The 19,710-nt window shown below is 59.4% G+C and overlaps 3 protein-coding genes across 3 annotated transcripts; 1 reads left to right on the plus strand and 2 right to left on the minus strand.

The window, feature by feature from the left end:
* Nucleotides 1-88: 88 nt before the first annotated feature.
* Nucleotides 89-2,408, plus strand: NDUFA4L2 (NDUFA4 mitochondrial complex associated like 2). Its single transcript, XM_060165815.1, has 4 exons — nt 89-230; nt 593-681; nt 1,476-1,536; nt 1,660-2,408. Exons 1-4 carry the CDS (start codon nt 174-176, stop codon nt 1,714-1,716), a joined length of 264 nt encoding a protein of 87 aa, XP_060021798.1. The 5' UTR covers nt 89-173; the 3' UTR covers nt 1,717-2,408.
* A 168-nt stretch (nt 2,409-2,576) lies between these two features.
* On the minus strand, nt 2,577-7,603 carry SHMT2 (serine hydroxymethyltransferase 2). The gene is made up of 12 exons (XM_060165810.1): nt 7,382-7,603; nt 6,194-6,391; nt 5,618-5,697; nt 5,237-5,437; nt 4,860-4,941; nt 4,651-4,773; nt 4,385-4,524; nt 3,913-4,078; nt 3,615-3,714; nt 3,375-3,530; nt 3,187-3,294; nt 2,577-3,064 (listed from the first exon to the last, which is right to left on the minus strand). Exons 1-12 carry the CDS (start codon nt 7,412-7,414, stop codon nt 2,937-2,939), a joined length of 1,515 nt encoding a protein of 504 aa, XP_060021793.1. The 5' UTR covers nt 7,415-7,603; the 3' UTR covers nt 2,577-2,936.
* Nucleotides 7,604-10,070: 2,467 nt separating this feature from the next.
* NXPH4 (neurexophilin 4) lies at nt 10,071-19,380 on the minus strand. The gene is made up of 2 exons (XM_060164946.1): nt 19,324-19,380; nt 10,071-11,628 (listed from the first exon to the last, which is right to left on the minus strand). Exons 1-2 carry the CDS (start codon nt 19,378-19,380, stop codon nt 10,765-10,767), a joined length of 921 nt encoding a protein of 306 aa, XP_060020929.1. The 3' UTR covers nt 10,071-10,764.
* Between the last annotated feature and the right edge of the window lie 330 nt (nt 19,381-19,710).

A 19,710-nucleotide genomic window follows, 5' to 3' on the forward strand; every position in this document is an offset into this window, starting at 1 on the left:
CCCAGCGAGCCTGGAACTGCCGTAGGGAGAGAGATTGGGGGCGGGGAAAGTCTGATGAAGCGGCCGGGCTGGGCCAGGCTGGGCTGGGCTGACCCCTCCCCAGAGAGGGGCGGGACCCCAGGAGGAGCAAGGGAGCAGGGACGCTGGAGAGGACCAGACACTGAAGAGGCGATATGGCAGGAACCAGCCTCGGAGCCCGCTTCTACCGGCAGATCAAGAGACATCCCGGGGTGAGTTTGGTCCCAGGAGCCATGATTCTACCTTCTAACTCTCTAGCTGCCCTGGTAACCCCCAAATCTCCCAGTACCCTGCCTCTTACCTAGTTCCCCCAAAGCTCCTAATATTTCTTCAGGGTGCCCTCAATCCATCCCTGCAATATGCCCTCCGTGTCCCTTGAATCCACCTCAGACAGACTCGCAATAGGTTGAGGAAGACTACGGCAAAAATGTGGTGTGGGAGGCTGCCGGTCCTCCCTCGCGGAAGGGAGGGGGCGCCAGACCCGGAGTGGGGGAGCGGGCGGGCCGAGCAGAAAAGCTTGTAAAGGGCGACTGGGAGGGGGCTGCCCCTGAAAGTTCCCTCTGTCTTCCCGCAGCTCATCCCGATGATCGGCTTCATTGGCCTGGGCATGGGCAGCGCTACGCTCTACTTGCTGCGACTCGCGCTGCGCAGCCCCGACGTCTGGTAAAGGCCGGGCTTGGGACGCAGGAAGGGGTCCTGGGTGGAGCAAGATGAGACAGGGACGCACAGGCCTCCCAGGAATGGTGGGAATGAGGGGTCCTCGCGGGAATCCCTAGGCAAGTGGTATCTCGGGGCTGGAGCCCGCTCCTGACCTGCGAGGCCCCCGCCTTCGCTCGGGCCCACCAGACAGCTCACTCCTCAGTGGCTGGAGACTCGGCCCGCTTTGGGCTGCGGAACTAGCACCGCTCCCGGCCGCGTTGCCATGGTGACGCCGCTCTGCTGGCCGCCGGTGGCCTTCTGGTACCTCTGTCTCGCCGCCCAAGCGCTGGGGGTGTGGCCGGGTGAGCTGCTGGGGGCGCCTTTGGGGCCGGGGCGGCGCGGAGACCGCAAGCCCCGCCAGAGGCGGCGGGAGTGTAGGGTCCTTCAGCACGCAGGAGCACCCACGGCGTTGTCTGAATTCGAGGCACATCACTACAACCCCAGCGCCTCGGGATTTCTGCCTGATTCCCTCTGCTCTATGGGGCTAACCTGGGGTGACAAGGAGCAGGCGGGAGTCCCTGGGCCGGGTTGTCACGTCTGTCACCTGGCCCCAGGCTGACAATGCTGACAGCCTTCTTGTCTCACTTGTCAGCACCCGCTAACGTGACCCCTCCCCTCTCAGTCTCTGGGAAATGCCCCCCACCTCCGCGGAAGAGGGGGCGTGCTGGGGCGGGGGCGCAGACCCTGCGGGTGCCCTGAGGCTCCAGAGTCCTAGCTCCCAAAGAGAAAACCCTAACCCTCCCCCTCCCTCTCCACAGCTGGGACCGAAAGAACAACCCGGAGCCCTGGAACCGCCTGAGCCCCAATGACCAGTACAAGGTAACTCCCAATGGCTTCAGGGTTGCACCTCCGTCCGCTCATCTCTTGATTCCAGCTGGTGCCTCCCACCCCAGCAAAGGGAGGCCTGGAGCACTCGGTGCAACCCTCCTTTCTCTCCTGTAGTTCCTTGCAGTTTCCACTGACTATAAGAAACTGAAGAAAGACCGGCCAGACTTCTAAGCCTGGCTGCAGAGCACGTCGATGTAAACCACCACCAGCCAGCCTACTCATTTCTTCCGCTCTCCACCGTCCACCCCAGGGCACCACTCTAGCCACCCTGTCCAGCTCCTGCTTACACAGGCCAGTTCCCACGAGGAGGGGAGGCAGCTCCACCCCTACCCTCTTCCCTTGCTCCCAGCAGCGGAAGCACCTCTGACCCTCAGCTTCAGTCCCACGAGGGGGGAGGGAAGGGGGAGTTAGGAGGGCAGGCAGTAGCCTGGGCAACCCACAAGGCCCATGCCAGCCCCCCTGCCTCGCGGGCCTCACAGGGTGTGGTGCACACTACGTGTGGAGCGTGGCCTACGTGAGAGCCAAGACCAAGCAGAGGCCTGAGTGCCAAGTGACGTGGCGGGCCCCACGTTCGCCCAGGCTCTGGGCACCAGCCCAGGGGCGGTGCTACTTTGGCTCGACTGGGCTCCACCAGGCTCGTCACTGACAGCCCAGCCAGCCTGTGATGAGGCACCTACGCCCAAGGAGGTGAAGCTCGTTCCTCCCAGTGCCCAAGCCCCCTGCTTCCTGTGCCAATGGGCACCCCCTCCCGCTTCACACCTGGGCCTCCCCCTGCCTTCCCCACCCCTCCCTGCTCCCCTCCGTCCCCTGGGATCAAACAGAAGCAGCCTTGGGCAAAATACAATTTCATTTAACAAATTGAATTTGCTCCGCCTGCTAATCATGTCTGGTGTCGGCTCTGATCAGAGGGAGAGGAGACTGCAGCCCCAGGGGTCCTTGTGGTAGTGGTGGGAGGGAAGGGAGGGACATGCTGAGGGAGACAAATCACCACCTGGCCCAGGGGACCCCTCCCACAGTAACAGAAGCTCAGGGCAGGTCAGCATTTTATTAGATAAAGATGAAAGAAGGGTGCCTACCCACTCCTTCCTCTGGCTCACAAGGGCAACTCCCCCCTCCCCAAGAGAGGGCAGGGAGTCTATAACACTGAGATAATGAGAGAGGTTAGGGCAGAAAGCCCCAAGCCTCTTCCTTCTAAGTCTTGTTACAAGAAGAAACCTCCTCAGCTACAAATCCTGGGAAGGGGAACTATACCCGCCTTTTCCCTTAAGTGGGCGGCCTTCCCCTCCTCCAGCAAAAAATTGGAAGATAGGCAGTTACCCCCACCCCTAACTTGTCCAGGTAGGGGGAAGAGGAATAAACGTCAGTCTGTGCGCTTCATTTCTTAGGTGCCTTCAGTGCTCATCAAAACCAGGCATGGGGAAGGCCTTGGCAAACTGCTCCACCCGTTGCCTGAGGTCAGCCAGCCGATGACTTGTTTCTGGGTCTTTGAGCAGGAAGGATTTGAAATCCTGGAGTTTGGCTAGAGATGGGGGAGAAAAAAAAAGTGGTCAGAGCTCTGGGGAAGGCCATTCGATCAGTTGAAGGAGGGGGGAGACAGTGAATGTAAACTGGGTGGGGGCAGGGGAGGGCTTGCCCACTCACCGGTCTTGCTCTTCACCTCCAAGCCGATGTTGACGCCTTCATCTATAAAGCCCACAACTTTCCGGAAGTCATCCTCACGGAACTGTCGAGAAGTCAAGGCTGGGGCCCCTGGGAGAGAGGCAGGAGAGGATTAGCATGGCCCAAGCCCACCTGGCAGCCACCCTTCCCCGCTGTAACCCAGGTCTCACCCAGCCGCAGGCCCCCAGGTGTGGTAGCACTTCGATCTCCAGGACAGGTGTTCTTGTTGGCCGTGATGGATACGAGTTCCAACACCCGTTCAGCTCGAGCCCCATCCAGGCCCTTGGGCCGCAGGTCCACCAGCACTAGGTGGTTGTCAGTGCCACCTGAGGGGGGACAGTAAGCAGGAAGTACTGAGTCCTGGGCCTCTGCCTGAGGGTAGAGAGGCTTTCACCTACCCCCTGGCTCACCAGACACCAGCGAGTAGCCTCGCTCTAGCAGGGCATCAGCCATGGCCCGAGCGTTCTTCAGAACCTGCAGGGAGTACTCCCGGAACATGGGGGTGCAGGCCTGGAGATGAGACAGCAGCACTGTCACCTTAAGCCCTGCCCCTTCTGCCCCTCCACCCCCAGCATAGTGTGACCCCATCCCAACCCCCTCCCATCCTGGCACCTCCCCCTTCCATCAGCTCCAACTTCAGTTGGCAAGGTGCAGGGTCTGAACCTGTAGGCCATGCCCCACCCACCCCACAAGAATAGGCTCCCCAACCTGCTTTAGGGCTACAGCCACTGCAGCAATGGCATGGTTGTGGGGGCCCCCCTGCAGGGACGGGAACACAGCAAAGTTGATTCGGTCCTCAAACGTGTAAGGGATCTCCCGGCCCGTCTTGGGGTCCACAGCCCGCACCCCCTTCCGGTAGAAGATGAGTCCTGACCTGTGCAGGAGGTAGGCGGTCAGAAGCTAAGCGGAAAAGAAAGGGCAAGGGGGTGGGGAGAACAGAGGAAGCTGGCTGGCCCAGCCCCGCAGGCTCCAGAGTCCAGCACAGTTGTGCTCTGTGTGCTAGACTCCAGGGGCTGAGGGGAGCAGCCCTCACCTCCACCCCCAAACCCCCTGCCGGGGAACTGCCTCCACGGGCAAGAGAAGGAGAACTGTCATAGACAGGGCTTCTGGTGGGAACGAATTCCTCAGATCCAGCCCAACAATGCCCCGGGAGTGAAGGCAGTGAGAGGCAAGGCCTGACCTGGCCCCTCGAAGGGTCTTGTGAGTGGTGGTGGTGACAACATCCGCATGCTCGAAAGGTGAGGGGATCGCCTTGGCAGCCACCAGGCCACTGATGTGGGCCATGTCCGCCAGCAGGTGTGCCTTGACCTCATCACACACCTGGGCAGGTACAGAGACAGACCTCAGCCTGGGGAGGGCCCAGACAGGCCTGCCCAAGGCTGCCCCTCCTCCAAAATCTCCCCACCAGCCCTTAGGGAGGGGCGGGTACTCCAGCCCTCCACTCACCTCTCGCATGCGGGCGTAGTCGATGAGGCGAGCATAGGCACTGGTACCAGCTATGATGAGTCGAGGTCGGAAGAGCCGAGCAGTGAGTGCCAGCTGGTCATAGTCAATGAGGCCGGTTTTGGGCTGGACAGACAGACAAAAAGCTAAAGCCCTAAGAAGAAAGCAGGGCAGCCCCTCACAGCTCCCTCCCCACACCCTAGAGCACTCACATTCAGCTTATAGGGCATAGACTCGAAGAAGATGGATGTAGCTGAGATCCGCTTAACATCAGACATGTAGCCATGGGTGAGACTGGGAGGGGAGGAGAGGAAGTAGGCAGGTTCAGAGTGGAATAACTCTCAGACTTAGCCACTCCCTTCCTGCCCCACTCCAAAGGCCGGGGTCTCTGGAACACTGCTCCTAGCAGGCACCACCCTCATGGCTCTGGGCCCCGCTTTCTGGGGTCTTATCTTCCTCATTCACTGGAACTTGCAGGACTGGGAGAGCCCTGTTTCATCCGCATGGAACACAGTAGGTGTTCAACAAATTACTCTTCTCCCACGCCCATACTGCCTACAAGCCCATCACCCACCCCATCTATACTCACTGGCCCCCATCAGGCAGGTCCAGCCCCATGATTCGGTCATGAGGCTGCAGAAGGGCTGTGTAGGCAGCCAGGTTGGCTGGGGACCCCGAGTAAGGCTGGACATTGACTCCCCACTGAGCAGGATTCAGGTCAAAGGCCTCCAAGGCCCGGCGCTGACACAGCAGCTCGATTTCATCCACTACCTCTGTTCCTCCATAGTACCTGCAACGGGAGGGGAGTAGATCAGGGCACAGAGAAAGGGTTCCACCATCCCCCTGGACCAGCAGCAAAGGACTGGGAAGGCCACTTCTCTATGCACACTAGGAGGGTACAGGCAGGTGTCCCCCACTGGGATCACCATCCCTGAGGCTGTCCTCCAGCCTTCTGGTGCCTAGCCCTCACCTCTTGCCAGGATAACCCTCCGAGTACTTGTTGTTCAGACAGGACCCCAGGGCCTCCAGCGCAGCTCGGCTGCAGAAGTTCTGGGGTGGGGGAGGGGGCAATGTCAGAAGGTATTGAGCCCCCTTCCCTGGATCCCACAGCCCCATCATGCCAGAGCCCAGGCTGCAGGGAGGAGCCGGGTTCTACAGAAAGCTCTGTTCATTTAGGATTCCGTGCCAGGCCTGGGGCAGGCCCAGAGCAGCATCCTCAGAAACCCAGCTGCTGTGATAGGTGTCTCCAGCAAGGCCACCTGTCCAGTTGAACCTGTGCTTCCAAGCTTCTCTTTCCTCTTGGGATGGAAGAGGGACCAGACTAAACTATAGGAGCCCCGGGAGGCTCTGGAAGCTTTCTAATGCCCCATCCCATAAGCCAGACTGGCCCTGCCTTTGCTTCAGAGGTCAGTAAGAAGAGAGGAAGATGAGGTCCAGCAGGAAGGCCCTGAGTCTGAAAGGGAGAGCTGGAGAAATAGCAGGAAGATGACCTGTTACTTGCAGCACCCACGGTGGCCTAAGCCCTGGCCCCTCTCCCAGGCCCCACCTCTGAAGCAATGAGCTCCAGGCCACGACACTGCCTGTCCTTCTCTCTCCGTAGCAGCTCCCACATCTCAGGGTCACTGTCCGATAGACTCTCCTGGCCTGACCAGCCCTTGGTTGCTTCTCCAGTCTGGGTCTGGGCTGCCTCGCTGTGCTGGCACCGTATGGCCATCCTGACCAGCCGACCACATCTCCGCAGAGGCTGGGGGAGGAAAAGACAGGGTCAAAGAAAAAGTGCCCAGACAAAAACAGTCAACAACCCTCAGCCACGCTTATCAGGACCTCAGGCCCCACATCCAGCAGCCAGCTGTCTCGTCGGTCTGTTCCAGTTCTCACCACTCCCACCTCCACCTTCAAAAGCCAGTTCTAGAGCCAAGCTTGAGATCAATGTCCAGGGGGTGGTTCTGATTCGGTCCATTCACCTCACCTCAGACTCTCCCTCCACCTCTGCCCTTGAACCACTCTGCAAAGCCTCGGGCAAAGTCTGTCCTCTAGAAGCCTATGTCTCTGGAACTCAGGGGCAGTCCCCACCCACAGAAACACATGGTCTTCCTGCAGAGCCTTCACAAAGTGATACCCCAGTCAGGGTGGGAGGCAACCAAACTGGCAAAAGTTAGGGCAACGAGCTGGTGGTTTCCTGAGCAACGGAGGTGGCAGGGTAGACCTTCAGCAGCCCCTGGGGAAGAGGTGTGTGTACGGGGTTGGGGGTGGACTGCTGGCAGGGAAAGCCAAAACCCACATCTTGTCTTTTGTGCTCCCCACTCTTTCCACCTCCTTCCAGCCCACAGAGCCACGGGACCCCTGATACAAACAAGGGTGACCAGCTGCATCATTTGCATGGCTCAGAGCTCGCAGGAAAGACTTAGCTCGCCGGTCCAGGCCAGGAAGCCCTCTCGCTGGCCAGCACAGGGTCCACAGTTCTCTTCCCTAATGCCACGTCAAATGGGCGGTCACAAGGCCCTGGGGCATCTGGCTACCGGAATGGAGAGGGGCCCCAATCACCCCGCGTGCGCCGGGGGTCTCAGGGACCCCCTAGTTGCACATTCTCTCTCCCCTCCCGCTCTCCCCTCCCGGAGGACCCAGACCACGTGCGTTTAAAAGCCAAGAGAACCCAAGTTTGTGAATAGTTAACTAGGATAGGAGGGGAGCTTACTTCCTACTAGTCACCCAGCCTCCGGAGCCCCATTCTTACCCGAGTCGCCCAGAGCAAAGAGAAGGGCAACATCGCAACCGGAGATGAAGGTCCCAGCAGGTCCAGGCACCAACTCCGGCCGGGGAAAACGAGGGGCTGGAAGAAGACTGATCGGAGAGCGCATGCGCGAAAAGAGCTGCTGGGAAGCCACAGAATTAGGGCGGGGTCTACGCATGCGTAAGGTGGACGCTTTATGGTCTTTTGGGAATTGTAGTTTTTTTTTCCCCTCTTCTTCACTTTCGTTTCCCGTCTGTGGCCCCAGGGTCAGAAGCTTTTGCCTGAAAGAAAAGAGATCCAGTGCCGCCCCATCTCCTCGTTGTCCTGAAGCTCTTCAAGGTTTTCTTTCTTTTTTTTTTTTCCTGTCTGTTGTCCAGACAGCAACAATTTATTGGGTGTCTCCTGAGTGAACCTAGCGTTATTAGGCTCTCTGGGAAATACAACGACTCCTATACAAGCTGAAGAGCCCTGCTGCACTGGAAAGCACCCTGGTTTGGAAGAGTGAGAGACCCAAGTTCAAGTTCCAGCTCTGGGACTAACTAGCAAATTAGCCTATTTGAGCTGCATTTTCCTCACTTATAAATCAATAATAAAATAACATGTGGGAATTATATGAGGCTGTATGTAAACATGCTCTTGGATGGATCATCCCCCCCTCATCCTCACAAACCTGCCTCCTCCGTGACCATCTCCTCTTTCCCTGGGACATCCGGGAGCTGACTGAGGTGCTCCCTCCTTTCCTTGCACTTGTTGAATTTTGTTACCAATTCATTCTTGCTGCTCCAGCAATCACGGAGCTCTCTTTGTATCCTAGGGCTATAGATCCTTGGAGCTGGAAGGGATCTTCCTTGTAGCCTGACTTCATCTGGACTCATCCTTTAGGGGAGGGACTCGTTGATCCCTCCAGGAGTAGGTTCCCAAACCTGGACATCAGAATTGGCTGGGAAATGTGATATAAATATATGAGTGGGGAGCCTTTCCTCAGAGGTTCTAATTCAATGGATCTTAAGGAATGGGCATTTGCCCACTCACGCTGAAACACAACAAAACCTCTCCTTAGTGATTCTAATAAGCAGTGAATTTGAGAACCACTGCCTTACAACATTACAATTCATTCATTCATTCAGCAGACACATTGCGCCCCTTCACCATGCTAGGCATGCCATAGCTGTGGAAATATCAGAATAGGTCACTGACTGCTGGTCCATCAAGAGGTGAACAACAAATGCAATTACAGGCAGAGGCACCTTACTCTGCTCCCAGATGTCCAGATGTCCTAAGAGCAAGGAGAGGAAGAGGAGAGGATGGTGATTGGAGGAGATAGGTTTGTGAGTCAAAGAGGGGGAGGACAATCCGTCACAAAGCCTATTCACTTGCAAAGTCTCATTTAATCTCCAGAACACGCTATTTTATTATTGCTTTACAAGGGAGGAAACTGAGGCCCAGATGGGCTAACTTGCTAATTCCTGTCATTCCCACTTGGTTCTCATATCAGGCCTCAGAAGTCCCCCTTAGTTAGCTCTAACCTCCTTCCCTCCCACTCTAGCCTCAGGTGCTTTCAGCTTTTTCCAGTAATAAGCTTGGTGTTGGGAGTCTGCTGGGTTCCTCTCCTTCTTATAATCTCTGACCCAGAACCACTTCCCACCTTCCTCTTCCTTTCAGTTGATCCTGTTATCCATCCATCCATCACCTATTTATTTTCCCCATACTGACTTTTCCCTCCCAGGTGTGTCTGGGTGAGACTCACCTCCGACTCAGTTTCCCGCTGGAGCCAGTGGCAATCCTCTGGAGAACACTGCTCTCTTCCAGTTTTACCTTGACCCAGGACTCAAGGCGAAGGAAGGCTGAAGACGAGGTGTCGTTCTGTGCCTCAGCTAGTCTGTACCTCCTCCCTCGCCCCAGTCAGGGGTCCCGAGGGGAGGCGGGGAGTGGTGGGGCTGAGCTTGAGAACTGCTAATGAAGCCGCAGCCAATTAACGCCCGGGCCAGGGCTGGGGGAGGATAAAATTAGCAGCTGTGTCGACAGGAGTGAGCTGGAGGCGGGGTGGGTGGGAAGGGTGGGCAGCTGGCTGAAGGGGCCCTTGTTTGCGTTTGCAGACGGCAAGCAGCAGCGACGCTGCTGGGCTCTCCAAACTCGCTCTCGTCCCTTCCCCCACCCCCTCGTCTCAGGCCTCCCTGCCTCTCTCCCTCCCTCCCCCAACCGTCTGCAAACTCAGCGCCCACGGAATTAGGAAGGAAAAGGAAGATCGATGACTCCAGATGCCGAAAACACCGTTCCCCTCCCCCCGCCCCACCTGCCGCCTCCCGCCAGCCCCGCGGAGCTTAGCAGGTTGTCAGCGCTCTGCCTACGCTGTCCCTTACATCTCCATCCCATTCGAGGCCTTATACCTCCTCCCCCAAAATAGCCCGCTGGTGGTCCGCTGTCAGGTCTAATTCCCATCCTATTTTCGGCAGTTTCACTTCGCCCACCTCTGGGAGGAAAATTCCCACCTCAGGCAGGGCTCCAAGCCCAAGGGTCGTCCTCATCTGTATCTGATCTGGCCTTGGATGACCTCCAAGGTGCTAGCTCCGTCAATATTTGCCTCAGTTTCCCCACGAGCCGCCGAGGAAGGAGGCCCTGGCCAGGTCTCTGCCAGACATAAACCCACACCACCACCACCCCCTTCCCTACAAAGGTCTCACACAGACGCGTATTGGATTTCACTTTATTTTGTTCCCTTTCCCGTCTGTTTTGGTGTAGGAAAAAAAAAACATCACCGAGAGGAAGCAGCCGGAAAGGTGGAGCAGGATGGCAAGGACCGGAGGGAGGCGGGCGGAGGGCAGGGGCCGGGTCGATCGCCTATGCCCAGGAGTTCTGCTTCCGCTACCCTAATTATTGGGGTTTCGGGGAAAGGGGGACAGGCATACGGCAAGCAGAGGGGATGGGAATAGGCCACGGTTTATAGGCCTTTATGGTCTTTACGTGGGTACAGGGTGGAGGACAAGTACCTGGGGGTAAGAAAGTCAGGGTGGGATGAGGGTGCCAGGCCAGGCGTTATTAAAGCTGCGGGCAAGGGGAGTATCCAGCCCAGCGCCAGGGCGTAAAGAGGACCCAATGTGGACGCAGGAGACGCTGGGACCGCCTCCAAGCCCCGCCTATTCTGGGGCTGCGCTCTTGCTCCTCCACTTTGGGCTGTAGCCAAGGGGGCTACCCCCAGCCTCGTGGGCACTCCCAGTAAGGAAAAGGGGACCCGCGCAGACTGATGGTCCCCGGGAGGGCTGTTTCTCTCCGCCCCAGAGTGGAAAGGGTGGACGCGGCCACAGGAGCTGCGGGGTACGGGGAGAGGTCCCACTTAGGGAGTCCGGGATTTCGCGGGAAGCTCACGGCCCGGGAGAGGGCGGGGCGCGCTATCCAAAGTAGGGGTGCTCGCTCTGGAAGTTATAGTCTGGGCACACCTTCTGCACCAGTTTGTAGTCAAAGCTGAGGAAGGAGACGAAAATGCAGATGACTTTGAAGGGCTTGGCACAGAGCCAGGCGGCCTGGCTCTGCGTATGCTCGGTGAAGCACACCTGCGATGGGTCGTACAGGCACGGGCGGTGCTTGCGAGCGCGGTTCGTCTTCTCATACTCCACGTGGCAGTTGAAAGCGCGTGACTCTTTGGTCCCGGGCACTCCCAGCGCGCCCCCAAGCGGACCCGCCAGCGCGCCCCCGAGGGTGCCCCCTAGCCCCGACCCCGCGGCCGCTAGCCCCAGCGGGGGCCCCAGCCCAGGGAGCACCCCCTCCAGGGCCAGCGTAGACTGCAGAGGGTGGGGAGCGGGCCCCGGCAGCCAGACGCCCCCAAACTCGACACGCTTGGAGGGCGGCACGATGCTGACGCTGAGGTTGCCCAGGCTGGACGAGTTGTGGCGGAAGTACACGCTGAAGGTACCGTTCACATGGTCAACTATCTTACCCGTCACCAGCAGCGAGAACTTGAGAGTGTGCACCCGGAAGTAGAAGTCTCCCCAGCCGAAAATTTTTTTGGCGCGGGCCGCTTTGATAGACGGCTTTCTCTTGGTGCGCTGCACGGGGGCCCCCGCCACCCCAGCCCGGGCCAGTGTCCGGGTGTGGTTAGCCGGCCAGGCCCAGCTCCAGGCACGGGCGGTGCCCAGGCCGTCGGAGGACCTCGGCGGTGCCGGGAGCCGATGGCCAGGGGCTCCCTCTCCGGCCGTGGCCGGGCCCAGCTCCAGGTACTGCGGCCTCCCGGACTCTGGTATCTGGGCACTGACGGCCTGTGGACGAAGAAAGAGGAAAAGAGAGCCGCTGGGGTTGTCTGGGGCCACCCGCCACGGCCACGCCAGTCCCTCTCCACAGCCGCTAGAAAACCAAATGGAATCGGGCCGCCCGGAGCAGTTGCTCAGGGAGTGCGCATTCGAGTGGGCCTGCAGCCCTTTCACGCTGTGCGGTCTCTCCTCAATTTCTACATCTGTGAAATGACACTGAGAATCCTTGTGTTCTCAGAACTCTGATGAGGGCTGAGAAAGCCAAAAAGGCCAAAGCCAATGTGGGTTTGAATAGGGAGTGGAGCTGTGGACTCGGGCTTGGTTGGGAGTAATGGGCCAGGGAGAAGCTGGACTCCGGCAAAGGGAGGCCATGACCACTGTCAATGTCCAGCATCAAGAGTGAGACCTCCCAACACTTTTGCCAAGACCAGGGTCCCCCCCCCGGGCCTCAGCCTCTACTCCCTTGTGTGGAGAAGCAAGGGAAACCAATGGAGCTGCAGAGAGCAGTGGAGAGTCTGGGTGCTGTGGGTTGAGGCTTGGGAGCTACATGGGCACCCCTCTCTGCCTCCAGCACTCCTGATGTGGGGGAGGCCGCCTGGTGGTCTCCCTGGGCTGGGAGCGTGCTGGAAGACCACCCCCTGCCTGCCCCTACCCGTCTCCGTGTGTCTCAGGTGGCCACGGATCTGGGAGACAGCATGGGGGAGTACAAGATGGATCCAGAGACGAGAGCTGCCCGGGCAGGCCCGGGCCATCAATTATCTGGGGCGGAGCGGGGGTGTGCGTGGGTGTGTGGGGTGGTGGCCGGGAGTGAAGGAGACGCGAGAGAGCGAGAGGAAGAAATATGGAGATGCTGGTCCAGCGAGGAGAGGGAGAGGAGCCGTGCATGTCAGAGTGTCAGTCAGACTGTGCTGGCTGTGGCCATTCAGTGTGGCCCTTACTGCGTGTGGGTTCGGCTTGGGGGGCAGGGAGTACTGCGTGTGTCAGTCTGGGGTGGTTGTATTTCTGTTAGCCTGAGAGGGTTGTACATATGTGCCTGCCTGCCTGGAGTGATGACTCTGTGTGTGTGTGTGTGTGCGCGTGTGCTCGTCTCAACCTATGCTGATGGGTGTGTATGTGTCTGCCTGTGCATGGTGGGTGTGTGTGTGTGTCCATGTGTATCTGTATGCCCCTGTGTATCAGTCTGAGGAGGCTGTGTTATGTGTGTCTGCCTGCTTGTGGTGGCCGAATGTCTGTTGTACTAGTCTGTGATGGCTATGTATAGGGGTCCGGGTTGCATATGTGCTTGGGTTGGCTGTGTCTGTCTGTCTGTGTGTGTTGATCTGAGTGAGGCTGTGTTTCAGTTTGTGGTAGTTGCATCTGTGTGGCTGGTGTAGTTGTATGCCTGGATTGGCTGTATATCTAAGGGTGGCTGTGTGTGACTCACTGAGGGTGTCACTTTCCCTGTGTGAGCTCCTATCATCCTCTGTGCATGTGTCAAGCTCTTTCTCAAGGGTGTGTGTCAGTATGTCCACAATGATATAACAACTGTGGTCTCGTTCTGTTCCCCTGGGGGGTGCATATGTGTGAGTTGTATATGAATGGTCTGGGGAGGGGGCGTCCCACACTGGCCTGCAGGGTGAGCTTTGGGTAGGTAAAGAGGCCAGGCAGCATGGGTGTCCCCCTCTGTTTGCATACACCATGTGTCCACAAGGGACAGGAATGGCAGAGTCAAGCTGCTGGGCTAGAATCTCCACCGCCTGGTCCCCATTCCCGCAGCTCTGCGATCCCGGGTTATTAATGCCGCCGCCACCCGCTCATCATACATATTTATCGCCCCCCTCATTCCTCCTCCCGTCCATCTCTCCTCCCAGCTCAGGTGAGGGGGGCGGGAGCGTCAAGAGTGATTGACTCAGACTGACAAGCTTGAGCAGGCAGCTAACTCCCGGAGGGTGGGCCTGAGAGGGGCTGAGGGGAAGGGGTCCAGGGCCACGGGGGAGGGGGAAAGGGCCTTCCAGGAGGAGGGGGCAAGGCCCCAGGAGGTGGGCTTAGAGCGGGCAGGGCCTGAGCCCTGGAGGAGGGAGTGTGTGAAGCTTCCAGGGGAAGTCAAAGAATGGTTGGGGGCGAGTCGTTTGAACTCTGACACCTAATCTTCTCACCCCTCTGGGCCCAACCACTAGCTCTTTCCAGGGCATCCAGCGGTGCCCAAGCCTGCTTTTATGACCCCGAATGCCTCTGAGCTATCCCCTCCCAGCACACCCCAGCAGCACCAGACGTCCTGCACCCAGTGCTGTACCTGTCGACTGCTTCAGTCCAGCGACTCCTCCCAGGCAGGGGCTGGGAGAGGCAAGGCGGTTTGGCTGGGCTGTGAGGGGTGCCAGGTGTCCCCTCACTCTGATCCCAAATTGCTGCCTGCGCTTCTCTGATCCTGGCAAATCCCTGGGCTTTGGGCGCCCGCGCCCCCCACCCCCCGCTGCAGACAGCCAAGATAAAAGGGAAGAGGTGCGGGGCTGGGGCGGTGGGCGGCCGAAGCCACCCTGTGCGGAGAGCTCAGTCAGGGAGGGGCGAGAGTCTTCGAGGAAACGAGCCGAGAAATGGGAACATGGAATCAAATCAAATCAAATCCTCCCTCTGGCTTCCTTGCCCGCACGCTCGCTCTCCCTCTCTTGCTCTCCCTCTCCCTCTCACTGTTTTTCCATCTCTCTCTCTCTCCCTCTCTCAGTCTCTTTTTGTCTCTGTCTCTTCCTCACTGTCTCTAATTTTCTCCTTCTGTGATTCTGCTTTTCTCTCTGTTTCTGTCTGTCTGTCTGTGGTACTTTCCCTCTATCCTTCAGATTGTCTCCAACCGTGGGTGGGGTTGGGAGGGAGGGGAAAGCAAGGTGATAAGGGAGTCCGTCTTTGCCTAGAATCCATGGTGCTGTCCCTCCCCCTCTACGAATGAGAGTGGGAGCAGGGTGTTGTCTGAGGAAGGGTCCCGCTCACTTCAGAGCTGGTTTAATTAAGATAATTGGGTGCAGTGACATTTGCGGAGGGGAGAGGCTAGCCTGGTTGTCGGCTTAGGGGGGCAGGAGGGAGTGGGAGGGTGAGGATGGGGGTGCGCTTCACCAGACGCCTCCGGGCCCTGGCGGGGCGGGAGCCGAGCCAGGAGTGCTTTGCCCCCAAGGCAGCGAGCCCACGCATTGGAGGGGAGTTGAGGCTGCCTTTTGCTGCTGAACAAACTCCACTGGGGTGGGGGTGGGGGCTCTTTTGGGACGGGACCGCTGGGAATGCGGGAGGATCAGGCTGTCGGCCCCCCAGCCGCATTGCAGGGCACACCTCCCCCAGGCCTCCAGACCTGTCGGTGGCTTCTCTCCTGCTGTGTGGGTCAGGCGGGGTGGCTCAGGATTCTGACTGGGGGAGGGGATGGCACCCTGTGGCTGGGGAGGTGGAGTGCTTCCAGGCCTGGGCTGGGGAAGGAGAGGGAAGAGCGTACTGAACCCTTGCACCTAGAAAGAGGTGCAGGCACCGCAGTCAGGGCGGGTGAAATAGCCAGGGTCTGGCTGGGAACCAGGGATAGAGACGGGGGTGAGGACAGAGGTGGGGTGGACTGGACAGGCTGGGGTGAAGACTGGGACAGAGATGGAGGGGGACTGAGCAGGCACAGGTATATGGTGCAGAGATAAGGATGGAACAAGGACAGGCATTGGAACAGGGATGAAGAGATCAGAAATGGTGGACAGGCATTGGGCAGAGACTAGGAAGCAGATGGGATAGGGGGCCAGGAGAATGAAGATGGGGGAACAGAACAAGGTGGGAACTAAAATGGGGATGGAGGAAGACAGGGGTGGTGGATGAGGGATGGGCATTGGGGAAGATGAGAGTGGGATAGGGACCGGGAGATGGGGGTGGGAACAGAAACGGGGGATGGGAAATGGTTATTGGGCAGAGACAGGGATACTGAGGGATGTAGAGACCCAGGGGATGGAGTTGGGGATGGGGAATGTGAGTGGGGACTAGAATGGGAAATGGGGGACAAGGAAGGAGATAAGAGACAGGGAGACAGGAGCTGAGGACAGGTATGGGAGACAAGTCAGAGGAAAAGGCAGAAGACCGGCAGGATCAGGCTATGGGAGGGGGCCAGGCAGGTGGAGGCGAAGATACCTCCTTCCAGACCCTACTATAGCTATAGCGTGAGGGGGCGGGGATCGCCGGTGGGGCGGGCTCTGCCCTTGGGCAGGGCGCCTCCTCCCCCTCAGCCCCGCCTGCCCGCCTGCTCGTGGCCTGCAGCGCAAGGCTCACCGTTATCTGAATTTTGATTTTATTTTATTTTATTTTATTTCCCTGCTTCCCAGAGCCGGCGCAGTCCCCCCGGGAACGGCCACCCCCCGCCCCCCGCCCTGCGCCTCACTTTATTATTGCAATAAATGTGCCTATAAAGGCGCGGGCTCCGGGGCGCGGTGGGGGGGTGGGAGCCGCGGAGCTGGGATGTAATTTCCCGAAGCTGGAGCCGGAGGGGGAGTGGGCGGGGTGGAGGTGGAGGAGGGGTAGGCGAGGGAGAGGGGGAGACTCGCCAATTTCCAGCGCTCAAGGCAGCGGTCCCTGCTCCCCATCCCCGCCCCGCAGCTCGTTCCCACCCCGAGCCCCGCGACTCCCCACTGCGCCCAGCCAACCTTGAGCCCTGGGACCCCTCCCCCATGACTGACCCTGCCCTCTCTCTGTTACCCTGTCCTCCGTCCTGGCCCCCGCCCATGTGGAGTTCCAGGGCTCGGTCCAAAGTTCCGCATCTCCTCGACGATGACTTAATCTCTGACCCCTAGGATGTCCCCTCCACTTACCTGGTCTCTCTGAACGTTTATCTCGCCCCTTCCCAAAGACCCTGTCTCTGACCCCAGTGACCCTTCTTTACGTTGTTTCTGTCCCCCAAGTACCTCACCTCTTCCCCAGCCACCCTGTCCTGGACCTCCAGCTCCTCCCCCACCCCAAACCTAAGACCGTTTAAATTCTTCTTTCCGCGGGTGCCCCTCCCATACGCGCAGGCCCTGGCCCGAGGGAGCTATCACAGCGCCCACCTCGCCTGTGTCCCTGGCCCAGCTGCGGCCCCTGATTACCCCCAAATCCCTGCGGACAGCTCTGGGCCCTGGCCCAGACTGCATGTGCCTAAGTGGCCCAGCCAGAGATTAGCTGGGGGACTAGAGGGGAATATGGAGGCAGGAGGGGGTGGCTAGATGCAGGGCTGGGGCCAGCCAGTGCTGAGAGACTCAATTCAGCCTAATCCTTCCCTGAGGCATGATAGAGCTGGAAGGTCCCACGGGGCCCCGCCCCTGCCCTCCCCCAGCTAATTAGTAATTAGTGATTAGTGATTAGTGACTATTGATCGCATGCTGCTTCTCCCAGTAGGCGGCTGCTTTGGCAAGGGGTGGGGAAGACCAGAGAAAGAGAGAGGAGTCAAAGACAGTGTTAGAAAGATCCTGAAGGAGACCTGGGCCAGAGCCCCAGGGGCAGTGGAAGCCAGGAGTCGCAGGCCCCGAAAGGAGACCGGGAGCCTGGAGCACGGAGGAAGGAGGGAGAGAGCTCCTGAAGGACGGGCAAGTGAGCGCGGCATGGGAGAAGGCAGGGTTGTTAATGTTGGACAATTAGGGTTTCCCTGTAAACTGTGCCCCACCAGCCTCTTACCCAGTGTCAACCCAGTGCCAGCTCTGGCGCTGAGACAGCCCTGAGCACACGCACACACACACACACAAGCCACACTCAGATACATGAACGCATCCTGAGGCTCACACTCAAATGCACTCAAAATGACAAGAAAGCAGATACACACTCACAAGCCTCGGAGACTCACATACAGACAACACATGCACCCCAACACACATACATCTACCAGAGACACACCTCGGGGTAAACACACGAGCACACCCCACACTCACGAGTGCACACAAGCGCACACAGATACTCAGACACACGCTTTCCTACACACACTCCCGCACGCAGTTATACATATTCACACACCCACGGTCTGTACGTACATGTAAGCACAGCTTCTCACATGCACACAAGCTGGACTAAATGGCAGATACACTCTCCCCCACGGACTCCAACACGGAGGCCCACAGCGGCAGCTCTAGCGCACTCAGACACATCCCCATCGCTCACATCCTCAGCTTACTCTCCCTCAAGTCTCCATCAGATGTTTCATTCCCCTTCAGGGGGCAAAGGAAATTAAACCAGATAGGTCCACAGGGGAGTTTATTTGATGGGGAGAGGGGAGAGGAGAGTGGGGAGGAATTAGAAAGGAGGGGCAGAGGAGTACCATCCATCCCCACCACCTCTCCCCCGGGGCCTTCACACCTGGGTCGGTTGTGGGACACAGACCCCCTCCCACAGGCAGCTCTATGGGCAGAACTAGGCAGCAGGTCCAAAAGAAGCTCCTGCCAGTGGAAGCAGTTTTTGTGGAGGGGGCTCCTCTGCCCACCTTCCGGCTCAAGGTCACCAGGCGGGTTTGGGAGAATCAGGGAGCTCCATCGCCAGCGTCACTAGGGCAGCCCCTGCCCTGCTGGAGCTGCTGAGTGCGATCTGGCTGAGCAGGTGGGGGTCCAGGTGTGTGGGGAGAACTACACCCCTTCCAGATTCTGCAGGGTCTGGGAGTTGGGGTGTAGCGAGTAGGGGTTTAGGGAGCCACCTGTCTGCCCCAAACTGGGTAGGTCACACTTAGGGTAGGAAACAGGAAAGTCAGAGACAGGGGAGCTGATGGAAGAAGATAGGGGTCCTGGGCCTAGGCCCCCATTATGGGACTCGCGGCGGGGCACAGATGGCTGCCCTGTGAAGCAGGCACACTTGCACTCACCCCTTCAGAGCCAACACCACACGCCACACCAGCAGACACGCACCCTGGACCCCAGCACTAGACACCCAAGCCTGGCTGCCCCGGACACAGGCACGCACACAGGTGCACACGCTGACCCCCGCACTCCACACCAGCACACACGAGCGCGCCGTGTACACAAATCGAAGCCTACAAGTCGGGAGGGAGGCAGATCAAGTCGGGGCCCCTTTAGCCTCTGTCTTCGCCCTGGAGCCTCAGGGAAGGAGGCAGCCTAGGGAGATGGGGGCGAGGACAGGACAGGAGGAGAGACTCTTTCCAGACAGCCCTTACCCCCTACCCGCCGGGCGTGAGAGAGGGGTGTGTCTGTGAGGTTGTGCAGGGGAGATGGTGTCTCCGCGGGAAATGTGATGGGAGACTGTAGCCAAGTTCGGCGGTATCTGTGTGAGTCCGTGTGTGCGCGCGTGTGTTCGAGCTGTGTATCCTCGGAACACAGTGCCCACCTGGCATTGTGACAAGGGCAGAGAAGAGAAATGAGAAGGCGGGGGTGGATGGGCGGAAGGACAGACAGCGAGGAAGGCGAGCGAGGTTGGCGCGGAAAGACGGCAAGGCTGACACCCTGCTGGCTTGTCTGTCTGTCTCGCACTCCCGCTCCGTCTGGCGCACTCGCGGGTCGGGCTTCGTCCCCTCCCGCGCCGCGCCTGGAGCGGGATCCGAGTCAGGCCTCCAGGCACCAGCCCCCCGGACCCTCAGCCAACTTGAGCTGGGAGAGCGCCTATCCTGAATCGGGAATCTGTCTGTCCGCGTTCCCCACGCCGCGCAAAGTTCGGAAGCTCCGAGCGGGAGGCGGGGCGGGCGTACGGAGCCCCTCGCACTCTGGGACCTTTGCGTCCCGGACCCCAGCGCTCGCGCTACCGCAGGGCAGCCCTTACCTTCCTCAAGAGCCACGGGCCAAAGAGCAAGAGAAGCCATTCCGGGAGCAGCCGCATCTTCCCGGGAGGCCAGGCGGGGCGGGCGGGGCGGGTCCCGGGCAAACGGGAGCCGGGCCTGAGGTCGAGGGCGCGGGGTGGCTGCCGAAGCGGCGGGAGCGGGCGGCGCGGCCCGCGGACTGAGCGGCAAGAGGAGCGGAGAGCGGCGCTGGGGGCGGGGCGCGGGCGGGGGAGAAAGTTGGGTCTGACTCGGGCGGGCTGGGGGGCGGGGCTCCGCGGAGCTCCAATCCCGGCCGCGCCCCGCGCGCCCCCTCCCGCCCAGCTGGGGGCACCGAAGGTGACTTTCATCCCGACACGCCCCAGACACGCCCCCGGCCCAGGTGCGAAGGG

This window comes from Lagenorhynchus albirostris, chromosome 11, assembly GCF_949774975.1.
Source record: "Lagenorhynchus albirostris chromosome 11, mLagAlb1.1, whole genome shotgun sequence".
Lineage (NCBI taxonomy): Eukaryota > Metazoa > Chordata > Mammalia > Artiodactyla > Delphinidae > Lagenorhynchus > Lagenorhynchus albirostris.